General features: G+C 48.0%; 1 protein-coding gene across 4 annotated transcripts in view; it reads right to left on the minus strand.

The window, feature by feature from the left end:
* MINDY4 (MINDY lysine 48 deubiquitinase 4) overlaps window positions 1-26392 on the minus strand; it is a 98462-nt gene that overhangs the window by 49549 nt on the left and 22521 nt on the right. For all 4 annotated transcript variants that reach the window (XM_032483768.1, XM_006187733.3, XM_032483766.1 and 1 more), the window contains 3 exons: window positions 7789-7847; window positions 2967-3073; window positions 451-567 (listed from right to left, as the gene is read on the minus strand). In XM_032483768.1, the coding sequence (XP_032339659.1) occupies window positions 451-567; window positions 2967-3073; window positions 7789-7847 (283 nt within the window). The remainder of the gene's footprint in view (window positions 1-450; window positions 568-2966; window positions 3074-7788; window positions 7848-26392) is intronic.

Genomic DNA, 26392 nt, shown 5'->3' on the forward strand with positions numbered 1-26392 from the left:
CTTTTCCCTGTCTTAGACCACACCTCCTCTTTACTCGCTTCTGGTCCTCACCCTTGGTACTTCTGCCACTTCCTGCATCCCCTGGATTTTCACATGGCCATCCTTTGTTCATGCTGCCACCTGCCTCCAGTGTCCTTTCTCCAGCTCTACCTGCAAAGTCATTTCTCAATCCTCAGCCTAAGGACGCTCTCTGGTGCTCCCAGCCAGACGCAGAGCCCCCTTCTGTTCCCTCTCAGAGAGGATTCCAGCACCATGCATCAGTCATGGTAGGCGGCACTGTTCCCGGCTCTTGCTCTGCCAGCCACACGTGAAGTTCCTGCCCACGTGACAACTCGGCAAATGTGGGGCTGGCTCGGGAAATTCTCACGGGATTTACCAGGCTGGGGGATGTGTGCCCCTATCTGTGATGGGCCCATAGAAAGGTCCCCAGGAAGCTTAAAAACAACCTGCCTTGTTCTGCACAATGCCATATTTTAACGAGGCTGCGTCATTAAAGGAAAAACTCTGAAGTTTCCACTCTTCATTGAAACAGCAAAAGCTGGACCCAAACAGAAGGGTCTTTATGTCCTGTCAAAAGAAGAGAGTTTTATTAGTTATTTTAAAAGCAAACAACAATACACTGCTGGGTGTTTGCATTCCCACAGGAGCTGGTCTTGAATTCCAGCAGGGTTATCTATTTTCCAACAGGGTCATCTGTTTTCTCTTTATTTTGCAAACCCATTCTTCTCATATTTGAGGAAAGAGAAAATTGACCCTGAGGGTCTTACCTCTGGAACATCCGTAAACCCAACTAGCCTGTGCTGACCCAGGCCAGAATCTATCCACTCATGAAACACAAAATTTTAGATGTTCAGGGGAACTTGGAAGATCTTGGCTACGCGCTATAATCACCTATGAAGCCTGAATGCTCAGGCCGCATGCAAGGCCGACTAATGCGGAACCCCGGGCATCAGATGCTGGTATCTGTAGTTTTAAAAGCTCCCCAGGTGATTCCAATGTGCAGCCAAGTTTGAGAACTGGTGCCCTAGCACAGGCTTAGCAAACTCAGACCATAGGCAAAATCCAGCCCCCCACTTACTTTGTAAATAAAGTTGTATTGAAAAGCAGCAATGCTCATTTGCTTACACTGCGTCTGTGTTTGCTCCTACATTACAGTGGCAGAGTTGCGTGATTGTAACAGAGAGCCAAAAATACACCACCTGGCCCTTGACAGAAAAAGTCTGCCAACCCCACACTAGTACAACCTCTTTCAACACGTAAGCACCTCCTCGACGCCGTCACCGGTTAGTGGTTCCCCCAGGAACTCGGCTTGGACATCCCAGCCACCAAGTGAAGCGGTTCCCACCACCTTCCAAGGCAGCTCCTCCATTTTTTCATAGCTCTTTCTTCTCAAAACTTCTGGCTGAAATTGAGCTCCCAGCAATCTAAGCCTCACCTGCCAGAGCCCCAGGAAGTGCCAAACCATCCCCAGCGACCAGCCCCTGGATGGGGAAGCAGAGCCTTCCCCAGATGCTCCTCCTTCATGCCGGCTGCTTCTCTCTCTGCCACGATTTTACATCTGAAGGGCCAACACGTGGATTCTGTCACTACTCCCTCAGACCCCTTCTCTGGGTCAGATCTTTTCTACATGCTCGTATTATTTCTCTCCAGAATCAGGTTTTTTTTTTTTTTTCCATTTCATTAAGTACAAGGAAAATCTCTATAACAGCATATGTCTACATGTCATCAAATGTGGGCTGGCGGCACACAGGAGACAGGCATGGGTGAATTCACCTGTCAGGGCTTGGTTCCCCTTCCTGCACCAACTGCACTCGTCCATATAGTTGAACTGAGCTTCCCGAAAGCCTAGAAACTACAGGACCTTGAGTGTTCTGGCTGAAGCCTATGTCTGTTCTCTCAATCACAGAGTGACAGCTCCCAGCTAGGCACGGAATGGCTGTCAGGTCACAGGGTTAGAAGCCTGGAAACCTGGGTCCTACTTGCTGCAGATGCCATGTGTCCTGGGTCCTCCTTTTCAGTTTTTCCAGTGCTTTTGGAGATGCTACTGCTCAGTGGTCTTTAGGGGCCTTGAGGGCCCCTCCCAAAGAATCATCGCCCTGTGGTTACAGCCAGAGCATTTATTCCCAGGCTTGGGGCGACTTAAACGTGTCTGACACCCTGTGGTGTCAAAAGAAGGAAGGGAAAAGGAGGGGAGGATGGAGAAGGACAAAAACCTCTAGAAAAACCTTTGACCTTTTTATGTATGCTGAGTAAATACTTGGGAAGTAGCAAGAGAATAGGGTCAGCTCTGTCCCCAGGAGTTTTATTTTTTCCCTCCTGGTTCCTGGCTGAAGAGCCAGCGGAGGACAGTAGGAGCGGCATTCCATCCCACAGGAACCTTGGGGAAGGGCGAGGCCATCCTGCAGCGGAAATGGTGAGGAATCCAGGACATCCCCGCAGAGGAGGTCTCTGCAGAGGAGGCTGCTAAGGCCAGGAACCGGCTCCCTAAGCCCTGTGACTCCAGGAGGCCACTGGTGCGAACCCAGATGGTGCTGAAGAATTGGTAACAATTCCCTGTCCTTCCCTCACTGCAACCCAGCCTGAACCCAGCTCAGGGGACCAGTGCAGAAGCAGAGTCAAGCTAATGAGGACAATTATCCTGGTCCCATCACAGTTCTGGAGTTGCCCACTGAGGATGCAGTGAAGCAGCTCTGGACCGAAAGAAAAGCTGGATCCTGGAATGTTTGAGTGGGAGGAGGTTGTATCCTCACCTTTTGTCTTGGAGAAGGGAAAGGGAGCTGCCAGGACTAGACACCCGTTTTTCTGACTCTCAGTTTAGGTTTTCTTCCACATCACACACAAATTTCCATTTTAACAGTGACCGAGAGACGATAATGAGATGAATGGGGCAGGAGCGATGAAAATCACCTCATCCACACCAAGTCAAATCAAGACGTATCAACTCATCCTTTTCAACTGACACCCACCTTTGCCACTGAGAGGTCGATGGGCTTTGACACTACTTGCAGCTTGAGCATTGACGGGACTGGAGACAGGATGACTTCTTCCCTGACCAGTTCATCCTCCACATCCTCTGAAAGAAAACCATGGCCACGTGAGCTCCTTGTTATGATTCGTGGAGAGCAAACCAAGACTAGGAAGCCATTTAACACCCAGGACACAGATGAGTTTTGCGATGGTTGGAATGAGAAGAGGGCTCCTCCACCATCCACCCCTGTCCCCTCTGGGGCTTCCTAAGCCTTCATCAGAAGGAAAAAGGCAGAGAGAGAGCCCTTGCTCCTTGTCACCCCCACACAGGTCCAAGGATGCTGGCAAGTGGGACTTGGCTATCTGTCCACTAGAAAGTTCTGCCTGTGGACATGCAGAAACAAGGGCCTTGGGCCTAAGCTGTCGAGTCAGGCCCAGAAAAGCCTGGCTCAGACACAATTCTTACAAAAGGTGGGCGTAACCCACAAATCCGTCCCCCTGAGGATGAACATGAAGAGGGCAGAGTTAGGAAAGAAAATGCCCCCATTCCTGAGAGAACAGTAATAGGAGTAATGGACTATCACTACTGTGGCTTCCATTCATTGACCACTTGTGTTTTATCACCTACGCCCCATAACAGCCCCATGAGACAGTAATTATCATCACTCCCATTTACAAACTGAGGAAACTGAGGCTTGAGAAGTTAAGTAACTGGCCTAAAGTCACACAGATAGAAAGCGGCAGAGACAGAATATAAACCCAGGCCAACTCCTAACCGCTCTGCCATCTTGCCAGCCAGACCTCCCTGGACCTCCAGCCACAGGGGACGCTAAGTCACATTCCGGATACAGTCCTCTTACGGCGAGGGCAGCTGACGCCCAGAGAGGGTCCCATCGTGAGTCTTGGCAGGCAGCAGCCCGTGCCCTCCCTGCCGGTGAGGTTCCCTCTTGCCATTACACTCACTGCCGCAGCATTTACCAGAACACTCAGATGAAGGACCCAAGCGAAAACAGCCCAAGGCAATTATGCTGGCAGAGCTGAGCAGGCCAGTCTCCAGAGACTCTCTGGAGACCTTCTTTCCCATTTTCCCAAGATTAAATGATTATTTTAAAAGCATGCCACACTGTTGAGAAAGCAACATTCTCTGCCATAATTCCGTGCATCTGGGACTATAGAGATGTCACTGTTCCTGTCCCACATCTTCTGAGATAGTGTCCAAAGGCCGACACCCCCAGGACACATGCTTAAATCTAGTTCTACAGCCTGCTTTTCTCCCTGGAGGAGGACCAGGCACAGCAGGAGACCAAATCCTAGAGTCTCAGTCCACAGAAAAGGAGACAGATTCTACCTTTAGGCTGAAAAAAATTTTTTTAATAAGTCTGGAATTTAAAGGAAAACCTTTCTTAGTTAGGGTCTCTGAAAAAGCCTGTGACTGTGGTCTTCCAAAAATACCCTGAAATAAAGACCAGATGTTCACCCAGCAACATACACGGGTCTTAAAAACATGGTGCTGGGTAGAGGAAGTAAGAAAGCAAACTAGATACGCAACACAGCACTGTTTACATCCGTTAGAAACACATGCACACAAAACAACACTACACAGTTTGCAAGAACGTGCACAAGCAAGAAGAAATCACTAAATACCAGAGAATGGTTGCTTATGGAGAGCGGGGTCATGGAGTGTGGGGGTGGGATGCAAGAGAAATAAGGAAGGGAGGCAAGAGGGCAGGAGAGGGTGGGGGGGAGGCCGATGGGCAGGCTTTGCAAAGATCAGTACTGAGAATGTTCATGAGGGAATAGAGATGTGTGATTAATTCATCTGAAGGCACCAGAGGCCCAAACCATAGGGGGAAAGTAACTGGGTGCTTCCACCAGGCCCTGAAGGACCTGCAATGCCTCAGTCCCCACTGTTTCCTGGAGGCCCAGAAGCGGCAGGACTTAAGTCTATTCGGAGGCTTCTGTTTAGTCTGAGGTTGTATAGGAGGGAGCTGGGACTGAAATGTGCTCTGCTCAGGTCCCATGAAGTAAGTCTGAGGGTGGAGGCTGGGAGCCCCAGAGTGGGGGCTGATGGAGTGGAGCCCCCAGCAAGAAGCAGCCTCCTTTGGCTTCTGCCAGGAGGCAGTTGGCGCCTGTGGAGGGAGTTAGTTGAGGACTGCGTAGCAGGCCTTGGGCCCAGATGTGGCGGGACCGCCATGCAAAGAAAAACAAAAGCACTCCAGCAAGACACGTCGGCCAGGCAGACAAAACCAGCTGCAAAGACTGCTGGTCTGGAAATGCTGTTTTCAAGTCCCTGCTGTAAATACCTGATTGAAAAGAAGCAAGGAATTTTGTTTCCTATACCATTTTATTTATCCTTTGGAGGAAAACATATACATATATATAGGAATACTAAATAGAGACCCATATACTTCTTTTCCCATGTCCCTACTCAGGACTTCCCACTGACTACAAGATATCTTCCCCTGGAAGTACCCCAACACCCCAGACTCGGAGATCTCAGCACAGAACCTCCCCAAGCTTCCGTTATGATAACAGACTCCATCTCCCCAACCCTCCACCAGGGACCCAGGCCAAAACCTCAGCCCTCTCCCACATACCACGCCGCTCCAGCCTCCCGATTATCCTGCCTCTGGAGTGCCTCTTACGCTCCCCTCCAGCCTTTTTCGCTCCTTGGTTACAAGAAAGTGTCATCGTTTTTCTATTTGTTCACAGAGCACTTTATTGAGCACTCACGATGTGCCAGGGATTATGTGTGACAGAGGAGGGCCAGAGATGATGAAAACACCATCCCTGCCTTCAAGGAGCTCACCGACTAGAGGGGGAGGCAGAGCCCCCGACGTAAGTGCTAAAATGGCGACAGGTACACAGGTTGTAAGAGCAAAAGGCAGGAGACAAATAATTCTGCCTTAAAGGATCAGGGAAGCTTCTCATAAGAGAGAAATACTTAAGCAGGGTCTTGAAATACCCATAGTCTCCCATGAAAGAACAATGGCCCCCTCACCAGTCTCCCAAGATCCAGGCTCTTACCCCTAAAACCCACCCAGACACACAGCCAGAGATGGCCCCAAACATCATTCATTTCACATCACTGCTTAATAGAACTTGACCACCTTTTGGAGCCCAGTCTAAACACCACCTCACTATGGAAACTTCCAGAACCCACCACCGAGCTTGGCTTATAAGCCTCCTGAAGTGGTGAAGAGCTGCTGGTCATCTGCTTTGCTTGTTGCCATCAAAGGACACCTCTATTTTCTCATGCCACCCAAACCCGCCCTCCAAGAAGGCAAGGCTACTTTTCATTCACCTCCAGCTGCTTTCAACAGTCCTGTCTGTGCCTGGGCACGTGGCTGCTAACAGAAGTTTGCTGAGTTTCTTTGAACCAAAGAAAACTGAACTAGGCTGGGGAAGGGAATGTTGTTCCTCTAACCAAATATTATTCCTTGTTTCTGATCCCTCACCCCAAACTTCTCTTCTTTCTCTCAGTGACTGGGTTTCATGACCTCTTAATCTTTTGTCTCTAAATCGTCAGCTGAGCCACTAGCAAAGAGGGGTCGGCCTCCCTCCGGAAAACACTCAAATACTTCAAACAGCTGGGTTCTGAGAGAATTGCTAAAAGCCTTCCTTCCAATGGAAGCCCTCTGGGTTCTGAAAGCCGGGAACTGCTTCAGTTTATGTCCAAAGAGGAGTGGCTTTCATTAGAAAACCTTAAAGCGCTTTACAGAAAGGCTTCGGATGCCAGGGTTTCCTGGCTCTGTACTTGATTCTGCATAGCCGTGTGCGGAACGAAATCTGCCCCTTCCTCGGTAGACCAGCTGATCCCACTGGCCACTTCTGATGGTGAAAACTCTGAGCAACTGCTACTTCTGAAGCAAACTAAGCAGAATAAACAAACCCCTGCTTCCATGATTCAGAGGCCGGCCCCTGCCTTTCAACCTCATCAAAGCAAACTGTCAGACGGCGTGTCTCACACAAGTCACTTCTAAAGGGCGAGCTGCTTTCTTCCTTCGGTGTAAAAGAAAGTGCTTAAAAGGAGAGGAAGAGGATGTGAGCAGCTCTTGTGCACCAAAATGGTCCCACAGGTAAACTGCCGGCTTCCAGAAGAGCAAACGTCAATGGCACCCAAGCCTCGTCCTTTCATGTCTGGTCCCTGGTCGTCATCCTTTTTTCTACTGCTGCTTTTGCCAACACCAGCAAACACATCAGTCTTTGGCGAGTAGAGAATTCCAGAAACAGGAAAAAAAAAAATACATGGCTTCAAAATGAAAGAGCAGATGGGTATGTTCTTATCTTGATCTTAGAGAGGAGCTACCCAGATGTATACACGTGTGAGAGGGCACCAAGCGGAACATCAGAGGTTCGTGCACTGATGCACCTCCCTGTATTTTACACCTCAATAGTATATGGGTAAACATTTTTAAAGGATGGACTTCTCTAGACAGACCTGGACTGATATTGTGACTAAGAACTGACTTCTGGAGACCGCTGAAGATGCTGAGTGACCCTAAAAGAACCTCCAAATGAGGAAAAGACTCCTCTGCCCACCCCCTGCCCCCATTGCGGCTCTAAAAATATCCAGACTTCTTATAAGGATTTCTCCAGGAAAGACAGGCAGTGGAAGATGGATTTGGACATCAACCAAAAAGAGAGAAGCCCAGCCTGCTCTACTCCCTGGGCCAGCCCCTGCCTCCTGAGGTCAAGTAGGAGGAGAGGAGTCCTCACCCCAGCCAGCAGAGAGCCCCACCACCCACCATCTCCCAGACAGACCAAATGAAGACCCCTAGACCTTGATGAGCACAGCACAGAGGCCCCAGTGGTACCTACCAAGCTGCAGAACACCTGGCTCGTTGTCGACTTTGTTGGACACTGGCAACTGACTTCTCCTAGAAGAAAAGGAAATGTCAATGTATGGAGGAGAATGACAGAGAAATGCAAACAGTAGAGAAGAATGGGAGGAGCACTGGATGGGGCTTCAGGAGATGGATTCTCTGTAGCCTTGGCCTGTGGCATTGTGTGTGCCTTGCACCAGCACTCCCCCTCTCTGAGCCACAGGTTCCACATTGGGTGGGACTATATACTTCCAGGTGCTTTTCAGTTGTACACACACACACACACACACACACACGCAGAGCAGCCAATATAGGCTGATAAACCCTGTAGTTTGACACTTGCAAGTTAATTTGCTGATGTGACTGTAATACTGCTGGGAAATCACACACACACACACACACACACACACACACACCCCGAATTCTTGCAATCACTGCCCAGATTTTTTTAATCTCAATTGTTTGTTGCCTTTCTCCCAGCTTTCTTCTAAAGCTATCAGCAGCCATTTACAAGAAACCTCTAGAATGCACCAAAGAACATGTCCAGTGATTCTGACTTGTAAATTCAAGGATGTGCACCCAGAGCTTTCATAAAATGGCCCACCTGTGCTTCGGCTCTCTTTAGATTTTTTTTCTCTTCAGCGTGCATCATTCTGAACTAAAGTAAAATCATTTTTTAAAAGGATGTATTAAAAATAATAACATTACATCACCCTCTTGAAAAACCCATTTACTATGTTAAAAATGACAGCTCTTTTGAACATGGCATTGAAATATATTTTCCTCCAACGTCCTTGCAGGGTAAGATATGATTGAAGTAACAATCGTAATCTTGACACAGTACGTTCTATTGAATTGGCTTCCTCCTGGCGATGTATGAAGGGGCTGAGTGGAAGACCTCGGAGGACGCGCAGTACCAAATCCCTGATCACATACTGCTTGGACTCCGGGTTCCTTTCTCCTGCGCTGGAACACAGAGTTCCTTCCCACCTCTCCCAGGCAGTCCTAAGTCTCCCCTTGTCCTCCCCACTCAGTCAAGCCCATTTTCCTCAATTCAAAACCACAAAATTCCTATGCCCCTTTGCTACCAGGATTCTGCAAGCATTCCTGTGGGAATGGTGAAAGAACAAGCTGGAAACAGGAGCTAAGGCATGGAGGGGCAATAGAAGGATATGGAGGGGTCAACACAGAGGCTGTGTCACAGCCACCCCTCCCCAGTGCCCAGCAAGGGACAACTGGCCTTTCATCAGAAGCCTCCGCTGGCCACACCTCTCCCACCCTAAACGGTGCTGCACTAAAACCCAGGACCTGAGTCTCATCTCTGACTATCCCTTCTGTCACTAATTCACCTGGAGACTAAGGCAAGGGGACTTCTCCTTGCTGAGCCTGTCCGAAAAGCAAGGACTGAGGCACAGGTGCTAGATGGCCTCTAAAATCCCCCCAGAACCACCTCAAGCAGGGAACAGTAGGAGTAAGGACATCTCTGGGACATCCCAAAGGCGGCAAGAACATCTCTCTGGTAACCATCTCTGCTCCCTGCCTACTCATCTCCCACCTAGATCATTCTAACAGCCCTCTCACTGGTTTCCTGACCCCCAGTGTGATGCCCCACCCCGTGCCAGCCCCCACATCTTCACATGGGTGTCAAAGGTATCTTTCTAAAAAGCAAATATGACCATGCCATGGCTCGGCTGAAATTCTTCAAAGATTCCCCATCAGCATCACCATCATCACCAACAATCATATTTATAAAAATGATGGCAATAATAACAGCAAATACTTTCTGATTCTTTTGACTGTTGCAGGTTCTGTGCTAAGTGCCTTGCAAGCAACAAAAGTCACCTGCTCCTCAGAACAGCCTTATGAAGTATTAGTGCACTAAGTCTCAGAGAGGTCCATTAATTTCCCAGAGGTACACAGCAAATAAATGGCAGCACAGGAATTTGAACCCAGGTAATGACTCCAAAGATAATGACAGCAACCACCACACACACTGCTTCCTTATAACACAAAAAACCCAGGCCCATTAGGGTGCCCTGTGGGCTATCTATGACCTGACCACCTACCCTCCCAGCCTCATCTCCCTCTCCACCCTCCCTCTCCACCTGCATTTCCTCCATGCTGAACTGCCCATGTCTCTGCACCTTTCCATAAGCTGTTCACTCCAGCTAGAATATACTTTGGCAAACTCATACTAATCCTCTACAGCCCTTTGGAATGTTACCTTCTTCTCAGCCTCAATACATGCATTCATTCATTTCTTCACTCGCTCACCTAGCAAACATATAGCAGTTAACTGGCAGTGCTGTCTCCCTGCCCAAAGGAGACCCAGTTGAGTAACATAAACAGACATAAATTGCAACATGCCAATGGTGTGGTAGGCTAAATAATGGCCCCCAAAGATACCCACATCCTAATCCGTAAAACCTGCAAATGGTACCTTACATGTTAAAAGAACTTTGCAGATGGGATTAAGTTAAAGATCTTGAGATGGAAGAGAGTATCCTGGATTCTCCAGGAGGGGCTAACCTAATCACAAGTGTCGTTATAAAGACGGAGGCAGAAGGAGATTTGACACAGAAAAGGAGAGGTGATGTGATGAGGAAACAGAGGTGAGGAAGGGGCCACAAACCAAGAAATGAGGGTGTCCACTAGAAGCTGAAAAGGGCAAGAAAACAGATTCTTCTCTAGAGCCTCCAGGCAGAACTAGCCCTGCCAACACCTTAACTTTAGCCCAGTGGAGCTGATTTCAGACTTCAGTCCTCCAGAACAGTGAGATCATAAATCCATGTTGTTATTAGTCACTAAGTTTGTGGTGATTCGTCATAGCAGCCATGAGAAACTAATACACATAGTAAGAGAAATAACCAAGGAGGAACGAAGGCCTGCAGGATTCTCTTGGTCGCCTCTGTGCCCTGCGTGCCCAGCACCTAGTAAGTGCTCCATACATGGGTGACCCTCACAGAAGCTAGGTGACTCACACAGGTCATGCAACTTAGCAGCCCCAGAGCCAGGACTCAAACCCAGGCCGCTGACTCTGAATGTTCTGTTTTGCTCCTTTTTCTATTTTATGCTTCCTTCCCCTGCCCAGAACTCTCCATGGCTTCCTGTGGACCAGGGGACAAAGTCCAAACCTCCCAAGTGGCTCCCTTGGCTCCCAAGGGCAGAACCGTGGCGGCACACTGACCAGGCCGCGAGCCATGGGGAGAGGGTGGGGATGAAGTGCCCGCTGCGTAGGGTGGAGCTGGGCCTCTTCCCAGTCATGAGACTTCCACCCCAAGGCCATCCATCAGCAGCAAGAGCGAAGCTCAGATGCTTTGTGCTGTTCCCCATAGATCTCTTCACCAGAGGAGACCTCGGCAGTGCTCACACTTAGGGAATGTGCATTGTTCCTTTCATGTGCCCCTTTGTGGCCTAAGTATTACAAAGTTTAAAAGGTCAGTTTAAAAGCATGTTCTTGCCTTTAAGTGAAACCTATTATGAAAAACAATGACAAAAAGATAAATCAGGGATTCAAAACACTTTTTCCAAATGTGATCATGCAGATAACCCGGAGACATGTGTCAAAGTGTGCATCTAATAAAACCGCGTGAGCCAGGCTGTAGACACGCAGCTTGCTTGCTGGGTCTGGGGCCTCTACTTCCCAGCCGAGCTCCTCTCTGTGACCTCAAGGGAGAGGCAAGGGCCAGGGCACTGCAGGTGTTCGGGGCTACATGGGACCAGGACTCAATCCCTGAATAACTGAGTCTTGGGTAGGTAGAAAGAGCCACTCAGAGACTAGAGCTCTTGCCCCTGACCCTCCAACTCTGAGTGATCTTGGGCAAGTAACTTACCCTCTGTGGGCATCAAACGCATCATCTGAACCTTGGGTGAAGCCTCAGCAAGACCACTCACTGTGGAAGGTGACCAGGCTCGAGGGCTCTGAGAGGACTGATGTGCTGGGTTTATGCTGTTCCTGAAGATGCTCTATGGCTTACGCACCCAACACTCAGAATAGTTCACCAGCTCTTAACATAAGAACAGAGACAAGGAGATGTTCCTTCCTCGAAGTTTGGTACTGGATACTTGGTTAAATTAGTTATGATTACAAAAGAAAGATACCCCATGAGAATAAAGACATCGATCATTTACCATATATTCTGTCTGATGAAAAGACTGAACCCAGTGTGAATGGCGTCCAAAATGACCCCACCCATGCAGCACGAGAATCCAGAATATAAGAAATTAACATGGAATTTTCCCAAGCCAGCGATATCCCAGCACCTCTTACAGAAGTGATGTAAAATTGTCTAGAGGGGCACTTCTACAAAGCAGGTCACACAAGACTCCCCCAGGGGAGAGAGAGGTTTTTTTAAGGCCCACTGAAAATACGCTTAAAACAAAAAGCTGTTATATATACATACATATAAGATCCACCACAAATGAAAGTCAACTGACACGACAAATAGGACTCCCAAGAACTGGAGATAATAGAGTAACAATCTAAAAGAGGCTGTAATTAGAGAGAGAGGGGAACTTTTTTTTAAAAAGGATTGGAAATCATACAAAAAGAAATGGACACTACGAGAAAAGATTAGGCATCTCAGAAAAGCAAATACAGTCATAGAAATTAAAAACTTGTGGGCATATCATGATGGTGATGGATAATGACGTATTAAATACGTGTTTTTTAATCCATGAATCTGTGACTAGAGGAGGAAGGAGACGGGGCTGGGATAACAGATAACAGAAAGTACTTCTTTACAGAACACCGTTAACCAAGAAATGGAAAAAGAATTCAATCAGTATCAATAAAATGATATTGACTGAACTGAAACTTCAAGTCAATTACGGTCAAGTTTAAGAGCAACCATTAAAACAGTAAAAACATAGTATATAACTTCCAAACCAGAATGCAGAAGAAATAAGAATACATATCAGCTGATGCACAAGAAAGTGCCACTGTGAAAAACAATTTGGCCTTTCCTCAAAAAATTAAACATAGAATTAACATATGACCCTGCAATTCCACTTCCAAATCACCAAAAGAACTGAAAATAGGGATACATGTTCGCAGCAGCCCTATCCTCAAAAGCCAAAAGGTGGAAACAACGCAAATGCCCACCAATGGATGAGTGAATAAACAAAATGTTATCTTCACACAACAGAATACCATTCCACCATCAAAAGGAGTGAAGTACTGATCCATGCTGCGACAAGGATGAGCCTCCATCACATGATGCTAAGTGGGAACAGCCAGAGACAAATGGGCACATAAGATTCCATTTATGTCAAATATGGGACACTCGTGATTTCCAGAGGCTAGGCGTGGGGGGAGTGGGGAGAAACTGCTTAACAGGAAGAGATTTTACTTGGAAGAGAAGAAAATGTTTTAGAACTAGGGAGAAGTGATGGTTATGCAACATTGTGAACGCACTAAATGCCACTGGATTGTTCACTTTATAATAGGTAATTTAAAGAAAGGAATAAATAAATAAATAGGAAAAGAAAAGAGGAAAAACAGAAAGAAAGGCAAAGCACGGCAAAATCCAAGTGTAAAGTGTAACAGGACAAATGAATCCAGGTACATCCGTAATTATAATAAAGGTGGACAAATTAAACTCGCCAGTGAAAAGACAGAGATATATCGACTTTTTAAAATGAGCCATATGCTGTTTCACATGATACATGACACAAAAGGAGAACAGTAAAGCATGGGAAAGATATATATCCCTTGTATGCCAATCATTTAAAAGCTAAGGTAGCTAAATGCTGATAAAAATAGACCATAGGATAGGATGCATCGTTAGTGATAAACCTATTTGTTACAGAATTGCAAAAGGAGCGATTCAGCAGGAAAACTTAGTCATTGTGAACCTCTGTGAAATAGTTAATAATAGTTCTACCTCTAAAGATGGTGGTGAGAATTCAACAAGTTAATACACCGAGTGCTGAGAACAGTTCCCACCACAGAAATCACTGTGTGTTAGCTGCAATGATGATGATGATTAATGACGCTAGTATAACCTTGATTCCCAAAACCTAACAGTTGTAAACATAATGCAAAAATATAAAATAAGATAATAGGCAACTGGACGAGCAATGAGTTTGAAGAAATTTTTGATCAAGTAGGGATGCAAGAATATTTTAACGATTAGGAAATCTAATAATTCCCTAGAAAATCTAGAAATCTCCAGAGGGAAAATATCTAAAATAATCTCAATAGATGCAGGAAAAGCATCTGATAAAAGCATTTCATACATATATTTAAAAAATAAATCTTAGCCAGCTCAAGGGAAGGGAAGGGTTTTGATACATATATTTGAAGTCTATAGAGCATCCTAACTCTGAAGCACTGGAAGCTTCCCTACTACAGGCAGCAGCATCTGGATGAGGATGCCCAGTATCCCACAAGATTTAAAACTATACCAGAGACATGCTAGAGGCAGTACTAGACAGTGAAACGGGCAACCAGGGCCAGAGTTCGGGTTTCCTGACCCCGGTTCGTACACTTGCCACTATGCCTCTTCAAAGAGAACATCCTTTTGACATGAACAAGAAGGTTAGATGGTGATGAAGCAGAGAGCTGTTCTGCTATCCATGGACTTAGAGGAACTGGACAGAATAGGACCAGCTCATGCCAGAGAAGATGGCATCACCTGGCAATAAACTGATTGCCTTGAGCCTCAACTTCCTTTCCACCAGAATCATCTTTGGGAAGCTGTAAGGACCATAACCTCTAAAGATTCTGCACTTCAGCTCTTTGGACCCACCTCATCCCCACCCACAGGCACTTCTTGGCCACCTGGCAGGCACTTAGGAGATGCCCTCGGAGAAGCAGCTCTGTTGTGTTGTGTTCCTTACCTGCCTTCCCAACAATTACTCTGCACAATCCTTGTGCTTAAAGGCTCGCAGTAACGACTGAAATGCAGGAGGGGTGAGCCTTAGTGAGACAGATCCCTGAGGGCAAGCTAATATAAGAACTTTAAAACAAAGTCTCCATAGAAGAAAAGATTTCTTCTTTTGTCTTTCCTGCTCTCCATTTCTCTTTGGCTTCCTATAGAGTCCCCGCCAAGCTCCCCCAGATGAAGACGAGGTACAGAATCATGGTGACTTAGATTTGGAGGGTGCTTAGGAGTTACATGGCATCACCTTTGGTTTTACAGATGAGGAAACTGCACTCTGGAGAGAGGAAGGGGGCTCCTCCAGGGTCTCCCCCGACCCCGGGGGAGCTCAGCCCGAGGGGATCCTTGTCCCAGCCTCGGGAAGCGCTCCCCTTCCGTGGGTCTCCGCATCCGCAGGCATTTTAAAAATTAAGCTGTAAAAGAACAAGAGGTCTCAAGGGTTGGGTTATCAAGAAGTCATCGTGGGCATGGATCTCAGTTTTAACACTGGAACAGTTGCCAGTTCTCCAACTGTTGACCTTCAACATATAAAAAGAATCTTTTTTTTTTCCTTTCCCTTTTCTCCTAAGGATGTGGAAAACCTGACTAGAACTGCTGGGTCTGACATTTCCTGTGAGAAAGCACTCTGCCTGGAATACTGTGAAAGCAATCTGCCGTAACAATTTAACTCCAATAAATTATCTTTCTGAAACTAGTGAATAACCTTAATTGGGACTGAGCTGCACACCCAACTCTCTCTCATCCAGGTTGGACAAAGCCTGGACAAAGATAGGGCTCGCCCAGTGAGGACAGCCTGGGAGGGGAGGGGTCACTGATGGCCCTGCATCCTGGAAAAGCCATCGGCTCAGCCTTTCTAGCTGGTGAGAACACACGCTGTGTTCCTGCCTCCTGAGCCATTGTTCTTTGGGGGTGATGATGTCTTGGCTTAACTATCTTTCCATATGTGCCCTTGCCCACAGGCTTTGGCACACACCTTTGGCCAGACGTGTGCAGAGCCAAGGCAAGATCCGAAACCAAGTCCAACATTTCTCCTTCCTTGAGTTGGGCTGGATTCTGGCACATTCCAGGAACAGAGAAAAAATTTACCCCGGTCACCAAGGTATCAGACTGGGAGAGTTCCTTCAAGGGCATACATTTCGGAAAATAAAATTCTACCAGCTGTGACCTTCCCCCATGTTATTCTCCCAATTTGGCACAAGGCCTTGGCATACAACTGAGGCTTAATGGATGCTCCCTCTGGAAGCTGAGGAGTACTCAGAGTTCACCTGGGTATGGTTTGCCCATCTGGAAAGGCTGGAAAGCTAACCTAGACCATCTAGTCTAATCCTGGCTGAAAGACCATCTTGTCTAATCCTGCCACCCTGTCAGGGGTGGGGGCGGGGATGGAGATGGGGGAGCCGAGCTTTTGCCAAGGTTCCCTGGGTAATGGACAAAGCCACAAATAGAATTTTAGGCTCCAGACTCTCACCTCCATTCATTTCCATCTATCCCATGCCTGGACATTGGAGGCACTGACTGCATTGTCTTAAGACCTAAAATGCATTGAAACAGGTTGGTTGCTCTTCCCAGCAGGGCTTTGCAGCTCTCCCAACTCCTGTCTCTCTGCTCTTCTTGCAGGTTGCTGTTTCCTGGATGTGGCTGAGCTCAGCTCCACATGGTGACTGGTGCTGAGAGGCAGGCATTGCTCAACAGGCAGTGAAAAGGTGAGGAGAGATGCTGCTGCTCCGGGGAAAGAAAAACATCCTCTTGAAGAACAAGTGGTCTCTACGGAGCACACCTCTGGAACATGGCCAGATCCACTGAGTAATCATTCCTTCACCTGAGCTGTGCAGTTCACCAAGCAGAACGTTGCCAGCCCACGATCTTCCTTCCTCTTGGTCTTGCTTCCTTCCCTCTGCCCAATAGCACGTGGCTGCATGGCTTGGCCAAGCCCAACCATCATGAGACGCTGGATGAGCGCAATGACCAGAGCCAGAGCCAGAGCCAGAGAGGTGATGTGGTACCTGGCCCACGCCATGAGGGCCCCCCAGCGTGAGCCCCAGACTGCACGCCCAGCAGTAGGATCACTACAGCTGTCTCTGATTAGGGCTCCTGGCAGTAGAGTGAGGACCTAATGGGATGACTCTATCAGAGACAAAGATTCCCCCGGCCCTGCCCTCCCTGAGGCTAGCGTGAGAGCCCAGGATGGAAAAGATTGCCTCTCCAACCTTGGCCCTGTCCCAGGAAGTCTAAAGTCACACTTGGAGTTATAAAAGTGAAGGTTCTAACACGCATCCAAAAGACATTACGTAAGAGTTGCCGCCAGTTCCACCATGGGCTGGAAAGCCGTGCAGAGATGTTTACTTAGCTGCTAGGAGAAGCTGCGTTTTGGCACTGTGACTGTCCTTTACTGTCCTAATAAAAGCCAACATATCCAGAGAAGGAGCTGTCTCAACGAGAGCCCGACACTTTCTGAGTCCCACTAAACATTAAGTCCACTTAGGTTCTGTTTGGTGAAATATGCCAAAGGGTGGCTTCAAACAACTTCTGAGGTGAAATATTTTCATTTTTAATTCACAAAACCTTCCTCTGCATAAGCATTAATAAAAGAGCCATAAGCAGCAAGTCTGAAACAACACTGTTTGGGTCCGAGGTTAACTTCCTATCAATTTGAAAACAAAGAAATTTGGGTGCATTTACTTCTAGAAAAGGTGAGGAGGAATAATAATAATAATAATAATAATAATAATAATAATAATTATTATTATTATTATTATTATTATTATTATTATTATTATTACAACAACAACCTGAATAGTGTCTGATTTACCATGAAGTTAATAGGGCCTAAGCCTCAAGGACCCTCACTTGCACGGTCCCCTCCAAGAGGCCCTCACTTGTGTTGGCATAGTCTTCTATTTTGGTCAAATTTGCAAAAATGAGGTAGTTTAATATTCTTTGTCTTCAAGAGGCACCCAAACTGTATGTTTCAGGCCCACAATGTCTGGATCTGAACCTGAACCCAAGGAGTTTGTTTTTTGTTTTTGTTTTTATTTTGCTGACCCTTGAATTCACAGTGACCCACTATACCGACGATGTCTCCAAGTCTCCACCGCCCCAGACACCCTGTAATTGTCTTGTCCAAGTTCACACAGAGAAAGGCCCAGCCAAACTGGCTCGTGGAACTCCCCTTTCTTCCACCGTACACTGCCTCATCACACACACAAAAAGGAAATCTCCAGGAAATTTTGACCTACTCCAAAAACACAGAGGACTGATTGTTTTCTGGGCATTTCTTAGAAAAAGGAGAAAGAAACGTGTTGCTTTAAACCCAAGTGAGCTTTGCAAACTTTGAGTATTACACCACTCACACACATAAAAACGGAGAGTGGTGGAATTTCCATGGGTGAGCCAGCTTCCATTAGGACAAGCACACCCTGGGCTAAAATGAGATGTGTCCCTGAGCCAGCCAGGCAGTTTCCCTGTGCCTCTCCTGGCAGCGTCCACACTTGAAATAGGGTGTAAGGGTCTTTGGGTACCAACCAGAGTATGGGAGCCCCTCCTCCCCGCCCCTCTGGGGTGACCACCCTTGCCTCTAATGAGGGTTCCCAGGTATTCAGCACAGGTGGCTCATGGGTGGAGAGCTTGGCAGGCAGGGGTATCCAGTGGGAGCTGGGATGTGGATGAGAAGAGCTGCTCAAAGGTGGGGAATCTGTGCTGGAACCTTCCAAGAGCCCCAAAGCAGGAGAACGCAGGACTCAACTCACACAGAAGTCAGGTAGTAGGGACTTAGAATTTTACCACAGTATTCCTTTCCAGATCCTTAAGAGGTAACAATATTTCATGTGAATTTGTATGAAGGAAAAAAAAATCAAAGCAGCACGTTCTCTTTTCTCCTTAATAGTGAAACTTCTGCAGAAGCAGAATGAAGCCCTTCGGCAAGGCTCCGACTCCCTTGGTTTCTAGGGATCTAAATGCAGATAACACAGGCAGGAGACTGAAAGCACACACCCTCCAAACCCCCTGGAGTCCTCGCTTCTCCAGGCCACACCTTTCTGCCATGATTACCTGTCCCCGGCAGGCAGGCAGGCAGGAGTGGACGTGCAGGGACCTACCGACTGCAGCCCCAGCGGGACCACGTGGGCGAGCAGTGGCCCCAGCAGCGCAGCCAACAGGAAGAGCTTTGACCAAAGGTATCTGGAGCTTTTTCCAGGACAAATAGAAAAACCATGTGAAGCAGCTGGACCCACGCCGGGCAGTCTCCTGTTGGAAATGTCACGTTGAGCCTCACGATGTGGGTGTAATCAAAGAATTGCGAGTTTTGAGAAAACATCCAGAAGGTCGGGAGAGGGAAGATGCGGCCAGCTCGTACCGCCAGGCTGTGGGCGTGCAGATTGCAGGCCCAGCAGCGTGGGTGGGGGAGGACGGATCTGGTGAGGGAGGGGAGGAAAGGGCTTCCCACGCCCACCGGGATGACACCAAAAGAGGCTGCTTTCTGCGCATCTGCACATCTGGGAAACATATGTGACTCTTGCCTCTGTCACAGCCACTGGTTCCTTGGAGGTCAAAGGGCTTGAGGAAGGAAGGGGCTGTGTTGGGGTGTCCCCTCGATGTTTCTTGGGCTAGCCGTGGGTCTATGCTGTCACCTCACCCAGATTCCAGCATTAGTGACACACTACAAGCCTGTTATACTGCACGATCTTCACTGAGAGACAAAAGATAGATCCTACTGACTATTCATTTTGCCTATCTGTCCCATGTAAATTTTCCTTTTTCATTTTGAAAAATGTTAAACCTAAGAATAATGCAAGGAAGACCCTTCACTTATAGTGACAAATTGTCAATATCCTGGAATATTTGCTTCCCCTCTCTATTTCTCCCTCTCTCTCTCCATACACACATACATATACAAACACACACACCTTTTTTTTTCCCTAGACCATCTGAAAGCAACTACTTCAGCCTGTAACTCCTAAGAATAGTCTCCTCAAAATCCACTTTATTCGTATGACAACACTTTTTAAAACCAGGATCCTTGTTTAAGCTCTCCCAGACTCCTGCATCTGGTTAAGTGTGCCCTCTTGGAATTATTGTCTTTAAAAAGAAGAGTGATAAATCAGTCGTAATGTCCTCATTAAATATTAAATGGGCCAGATCAGTTTTTGGTTTTTATGTAACATGGATACTTTCAACTTCTCGTTTCTTCTGTTAATACACTCCTGGCCGGGTGGGGTGGAGACTCTGAGTTGTAGAGTCGTGTGGATGTATTTCCTTGGCAGCTTCTGGCACTGGCTCCTTAGACACTTGTTGAAATGCCCTTATAAGTTCATCTGCCCTCCAGAAAGTAGTTTCTGCAAAGGGAACACTCAATGTGTCACTGCTCCATGAGGAGGCCAACAAGGAAAATAAGGCAGCTCTAAGCCTTACAGAAGAGCCTCCACCCCCAGGTGAGAACTCGGTTTAGTTTGGATCACTGACTTTTTTAGTTTGCTCAATTTTTTTTTTTCTCATTCAAAAGAAGAAAGGATAAGACTGAACAAAGTGACACTAGGACCAAAGGAAGCATCATTGTCAGTCATAGGAACGCCATCCTCCTCTCACAGACATCTCTTTCTCTGTACTCCCTCACAGAATCTAGTGATGCCCTGGGCCTGGAGCAGGAGGCGTCAGAGGGATCCACAGCCACCTGGGCCCGGGCCCGGGCCCAGGCAGCTCCCTGCGCCAGCCCACTGTCCAGGCCTGGCCTCGGGAGAGCCTCTGGAAAAGAGAAAGGTGGGAGGAACATCCACATGGACCTCCAGAGCTTTTACATGGACCCCGCCTCAGCTGGGCCTTCAGGGCACAAGGAGAGGCATACCTCACAGAGCGCCCGCTCCAAGCCCAAGTCAGGGCACCCAGCCCGTTCTCGTCTTCACTGCCCCCAGCCATGGCCCACCCAGTGGAGCTGAACATTTCTCTCTAACCATCATGATCTTCCATAATCAGGCTCTAGCATCACTTCCCAGACCTTTCTTACAAAATTTCCGTTTATGTAGGAATACATCTGTCCATTTCAGAAATAGGATGTTTTTGGCTAACTGAATAGTAGGAAAGAAAGCAGGTATTTATTAAAGTAACTATTGTTGGCCAAATATTTTATATATATTATTTCACTTATTCTTCATAACATAAAGATAACATAAACATAAAGGAGGGTAGACCATCCCACTTTTCACATGAAGAAACTAAGCCGTAAAGAGATTTGTTTTTAATTTTTAAAAATTAAAAAAAAAAATGACATTGTGCCCAAGGTCACCCTGTTAGCAAGGGACAGATCTGTCCAATTTTAAATCTTGAGCCTTTTCAACCTCACCATGCTGAGTTACTAAATATATTAAAGATGGAGAGCCACGTTTGAAAGTCTCAGAATACAATAAAAAGCAGTGTTTCCAAACAGCAGTCCTCAAGAACTTAACAAAGCTTCGCTTAATTGGAATAAATTTCAAATAACTCAAAAACTCAGCTGAGCAGAACCAGCTCTTTCACTGAGGATTTAAAAGGCACTTTGGGAACTTGTAATGCCTTGGGCCCGTCATTATGGACATCAATTATCATCGTGGAGCGTGGCAGAAAATGAATCTGGCTACTGTCGCCACTGCCCCCTCCCAGGCCTGCCCAGGCTCACACTTCCTGCCTCCTCAGAGTCTCTGTGACTCCTCTCTGTTGCTGGCACCCAGCCCCTGACTTACAAACGTGCTCACATCTCCTCCGCCCTGGAAAGACCCTGTTCCCTTACCCTCTACCCTCTTGAGCCGCCATCCTATCCCTCTGCTTCCCGTCCCCTCTAACTTCTTTTACAAAGCTGCATGTCCTCACACAGGTGACCTTCTGGCCCCAGACCCTACTGAAAGTGCTCTCTCCAAAGCCACTCCATCACCAGACCTGGCAACCTTCCTAACCTGCCTAAGGGTGTGAATCTGCCCACCTCCTGCTTCCTGGAGAACTTCCCCTCCCTCATCTCCCAGGTCCTCCTCCTGCTCCGATCGCTCTTCTTACCACACCAAACGTGTGGCTCTCCAGCTGTGGAGTTCTGACCTTGGCACCTTTATCATGTACCCTTGGCTGTGCCCGCCCCTCCAAGGACTTGAGCTCTCATCCCTGCGCCAGCACCTCAAGACGCCCCTCTCACAACCTCTCATCCAACATTTCCCAGGATCTGCGTTCCTGCCCGACTCCTGACCTTGAAAACAACTGCTCCACTGGACGTGTCCTGGAACAGCCTCCTCACCCGCTTCCTGACCCAGCCAGTGCCTCCCACTTCGGGTCCCCTCTCTCTGCCATCTGCATGCCCAGCCTCCCGGCCCATCAGGCCCACAACCTCCCCGCGTGTCACGTCCTGCAGATTCTCCTCTCAGATCCCCTGCTCCTCGCCCCTCTGGTCCAGTCAGGTTAGGGCCCACTCTGCCTCTGCTGGTCCCCCTGCTCAGTCCTGCAGAGCCTATGGACTTATCTTCCTAAAGCACGGCTCTGATTGGTTAAAAAAACAGCCACCACCTAACCAAAAACTCAAGAGATCTTCTACTCTCTATTGCTCTGCACTGTCCTCCAGTCTCTTCTCCTCCTGGTCCCCACACGTGCCTTGTATTCCAGCTGCACCAACTCATCTGCCTCTTCACACTAGCTTACACCATCCCCTCAACATGGGACACATCCACTCCTTGAATCACCAGGCCAACCCTCTAAGTCCCTGCCCATGTCAGCTCCCCAACTGTCCTTCTTCCTCAGACAGGGGAAAGTGGTTAAGACTGAGGCCCCTAGAGCCAGACTGCCTGCATGAACTCAGCCTGCTTGGTCATTCTGTGCCTCAGCTACCCCACCTGTAAAATGGAGCTGCAACCCTCCTAGAGTCACTGTCAGGATTAAATGAGGTAATGCATCTAAGGTTTTTGCAGCAGGAACTCTCAAATAGTGAGTATTCAATAAATATCAATAGCTCAATTATCCCTGAACTAGTCCAGACTTGGGCCTCATGGCACTGCCTGTCCCCGTCTCACTCTTGTCTTTTTTTTTTCTTTACTCCTATAGAACAGTTACTTGCATGGATGTCTCAGCCTTTTGGGGCCAAGAATCACATCTTCAGCATCTCTCTCCCTAGCACTATTCGAACACTCAAAAGGCACTCCACAAATGCTTTGTTGAATTGAATAAAATTAAACAACAGGTATTTAGATTGAGATCAAAAACTGTTTACTCTATTGGGAAGAGGCTCTACTTCTGAGGGACCCATGGCCACGAAACTGGCCTCAACAGGAAATGGAAGGAATCCCATGGCTTTAGTAACTTCGTGTGGAATGAGCAGAGAAAACAAAATAGAATTTTCTGGAATGAGGCACACACGGAATCCAGCTATACAGGAAACCACCCCAGCACGTCATCTTTGTGATCTGAAGAGCTCTGCCCCAAGTGGCCCTGACAGAACTCAGCATCAAAGGCCATCTTTCCAAGGTGGAGGCACCAGCCCGATGAGTCACAGCAGCCATTCCACCCCACGGCCACCGTTTGTGAAAACCAGCCAAGGAATCACGAGGGAGGGTCCACTCCAGCAGGATGGAACAGGACTTGGCAGCGGAAAGACTCCAACTCTCTCTACCCAGGCCCCCAAGGTAGCCAGCCTATCAGAGTTACACTCGGGGTGGGAACAAGGATGCCCATCTTTCCCCTAAATCAATGCCCTCTCCCAGTCCTTAGGAAAGCTAAAAGCTTAGGCTCTGTCTCCATAAGTGCATACCATCCAGAAACGTCTGCAAAGGCAGCAGAACCCAGGGCAAGCTGCAAGGGAAAAAAGGAACTGAGGATGAGCAAGAGAGCCACTTTAGTCCTCAGGAATGAGACCTCCAAGAACACCAGTAGACTCCTCCCCAAAAACCTCAGGCTTGGAGGAAGGTGGAGAAGAGTGAGGAGTATGTCAGGCATAGCAGTGAGGCCCTTGGCTGGCCCCCAACTGGGCCAGTCCAACCCCGCTCAGCCATCAAAGCCCAGCCCAGGAACAGTCCCTCCTCTAAGGTCCTATGGTACCTCACTGGGCACCATCCATCTGGCTCTGAGACGAACACTGCCTGTTATTTTTGGGTGACTTCTCCTGTTTGCTCAATCACTAACCTTACTCTCCTGTGTGTTCCCTGAGTGAAGGGAAGACCTCACATTTCACTTCCTTCTACCCCAAGGCAAAGCCAATGATTCGGCTCCACCCAATAGGTTTGGAACAATTCTGAGCAAAACTGAGGGAGGCAGAGTCACAGACAACTCATGCCCATACTCAGGTGGCTGACAATCCGGCTCCCTCCAGTGTGACGTGTGCTGTGAGAGGTATGAGAAAGGAATCACATCCAGGGCCAGGAGCAGGGAAGAGATCAGAAAGGATTCTGAGAGAAGGCAATATTCAAGATGATTTAAACATGGAACATCCCAGTTGTGATGGGTCGTGTTGCCTGGTTACAGGGTTGGTGGGCTGGTAGGTTGGTTGGCTGGGTGGATGGTTGATTGGCTGGATGACTAGTTGGTTAAATGAATGTATGAATAAAAAATAAATGAGTGAATGAATGAATGCCAACAGGTGAAGTTGAAGATCAAGTTTGGACTGGTCCAATTCTATTAAAGATGATCAGTTTAAGTTTCATGACACTGTGACACTGTCCCAAAGAGATCAGCATAGTATTTCCTTTCATTCTCCTTACTATGTACATTCTCTCATTTGTTCAATATTAATTGTCAGGTCAAAGGACATAGCTAGAAACAACAACAGAGGAATAAGGCCCACTCCAGTCCTCAAAGAGTATCATGGAAGTAAAGATGAATTATCAAATCATTAGGCTCTGTTGAGTGTTACCCATGATACAGAGGAGCAAAAGAGAAGCAGCCGACTCTGTAGACCAGGCTGGGATTAGGGTGAAATATATAAGGTAACTAGGATGCAAAATTTAAGGAGGCACTCACTCTTGGGTTCATGGAGGCACTACACTGCAGTTGAACCACCTTAACAGTGAGTGCCTCCTTAAATTTTGCATCCCAGATACCTCACATGCTTCACTCTCATCCTGACCCCATTGCTGGTCTCTATATGGGCCTCTCTTTGGGGTTTTGGAAGCCAGATTCTGCTGGAAGCTGGCTTGCAGACCAGTTGATAAGCATCTTAGAGTGAGGGGAAAAAAGCACTCAGGAAAGAAAATCTTTATACACCTCCCCTGCTCTCTGACACTCACCTCCCCAAAATTATCCCTGAGCTTTAACGGCCTCTTTCCATCTAGCAGCAGCAGCAGTAGCATCCTCTGCATGGAACATCCTCCCAGCCTGCGTGCCATGGACTTGGGCCTAGGGCAGAGCTGGCAAGACCTGATCAGAGGAGGATCTCAGAGCTGCTATTCTGATGTCCAGAGATGGGCAAGATGAGATCATTCACCCTTCCAAGGAGAGGTGTGGACACTCTCTTACCACTTTAGCCACACTTTCTTGATCTCCAAGGAAATGTGAGTCATAAGAAGTCTCTTTCCCCTGGAGGGTACATTGAATCAAAGACTCAGAAATCCTGGACCTGAAGGTACTCAGCAGCTATAATTACGGCACAGGGGTAAGGGCGTCAACCCTACTCCTGGAGGGCTCCAAGTGGCCTGCAATGTGCACTGGAGCTATTTCTCATCTTTAATCTCCTGGGCATGCTAGGGAGACATGAGCACTCAGAGGAGAGAGAAGTGACGTTCCACTGTGGCCCAGGGCACACATGTAAGGTAAATGTGGGTAAGAGGTGGGAAGGAGAGCTAGCTGGGCACAGGGCACCGAGGGCAGGTGTGGGTGCAGCCATTCCCCCCCCCCCCAGGAGACAGGTCCCTGGAGTCAGTTATAAAGAGGGAGCTGGACCAGCACAGGAGCCCCAGGCAGGCCACCTGCTTGCACGGGGCTGCTGGCACACAGGAATGCAACTGTGTGTTCTGTATGTTTTGAGTCAGCTAATTTCAAGCCTCCAAATAATGTACAGAGACAAATTAAAATGGAAATTCCACTCATTATTGTCCCATGCGAGGCAGATGTTTTAGAGTCAGGATGCTCAGATATGGGGAATAGTCAATAAACCACAAATGCCACATCCTCTGCCCAGCCTCTGCCAGCCCCCAGATGGCATCACTCCCTCCCTCTCAGGATGCAGGCAGGTCTCAGCTTATGACCAGGAGCCCAGGATGGGTAAGTACCCAGGAGGGGCTGGATTTCTTTCATCTTTCTCCCACCAGAGCGTGTTTTCTTCATCGCTGGTAGGGGCCTGGGTGAAATCATGCAGCAGGGCCAACCCTAGTCACTGGGGTCCTGAAGATTGATGAAGATCTGCTGCCACCTACTGTCCATTCTCCTGCAAAACCCCAAAATCTGACCTGGGCACCCCCAGTGTTAGAGTGGCTGAATCCCTGGAATTGACTACTGGTTTCAACACAGAGGCAAGGACACTGACGCTTTGGTGGGGCTATGGCTGTGTCCGGGCTGCAGAGACCTGCACAGAACAAGGCAGGCTAATCAGCTATTCCTCTCCAGCTGTTACTAGTTCACCATGAAGTCTCTGTGTTAAACACAGCCCCTCCAAGTCCAAGGCCCTCCTGTCCATCAGCAGCGCCCCCATCTGCTCCCAGATCTTCCACTCCCCTGTGAGGGCCACAGTTTAGCACCCAATTACACAGAGCGTCAGGCAGGCCCTGGGCTTCGGAGCCCAGAGCCAGC

This window comes from Camelus ferus, chromosome 7 (genome assembly GCF_009834535.1).
Source record: "Camelus ferus isolate YT-003-E chromosome 7, BCGSAC_Cfer_1.0, whole genome shotgun sequence".
In the NCBI taxonomy this organism is placed as follows: domain Eukaryota; kingdom Metazoa; phylum Chordata; class Mammalia; order Artiodactyla; family Camelidae; genus Camelus; species Camelus ferus.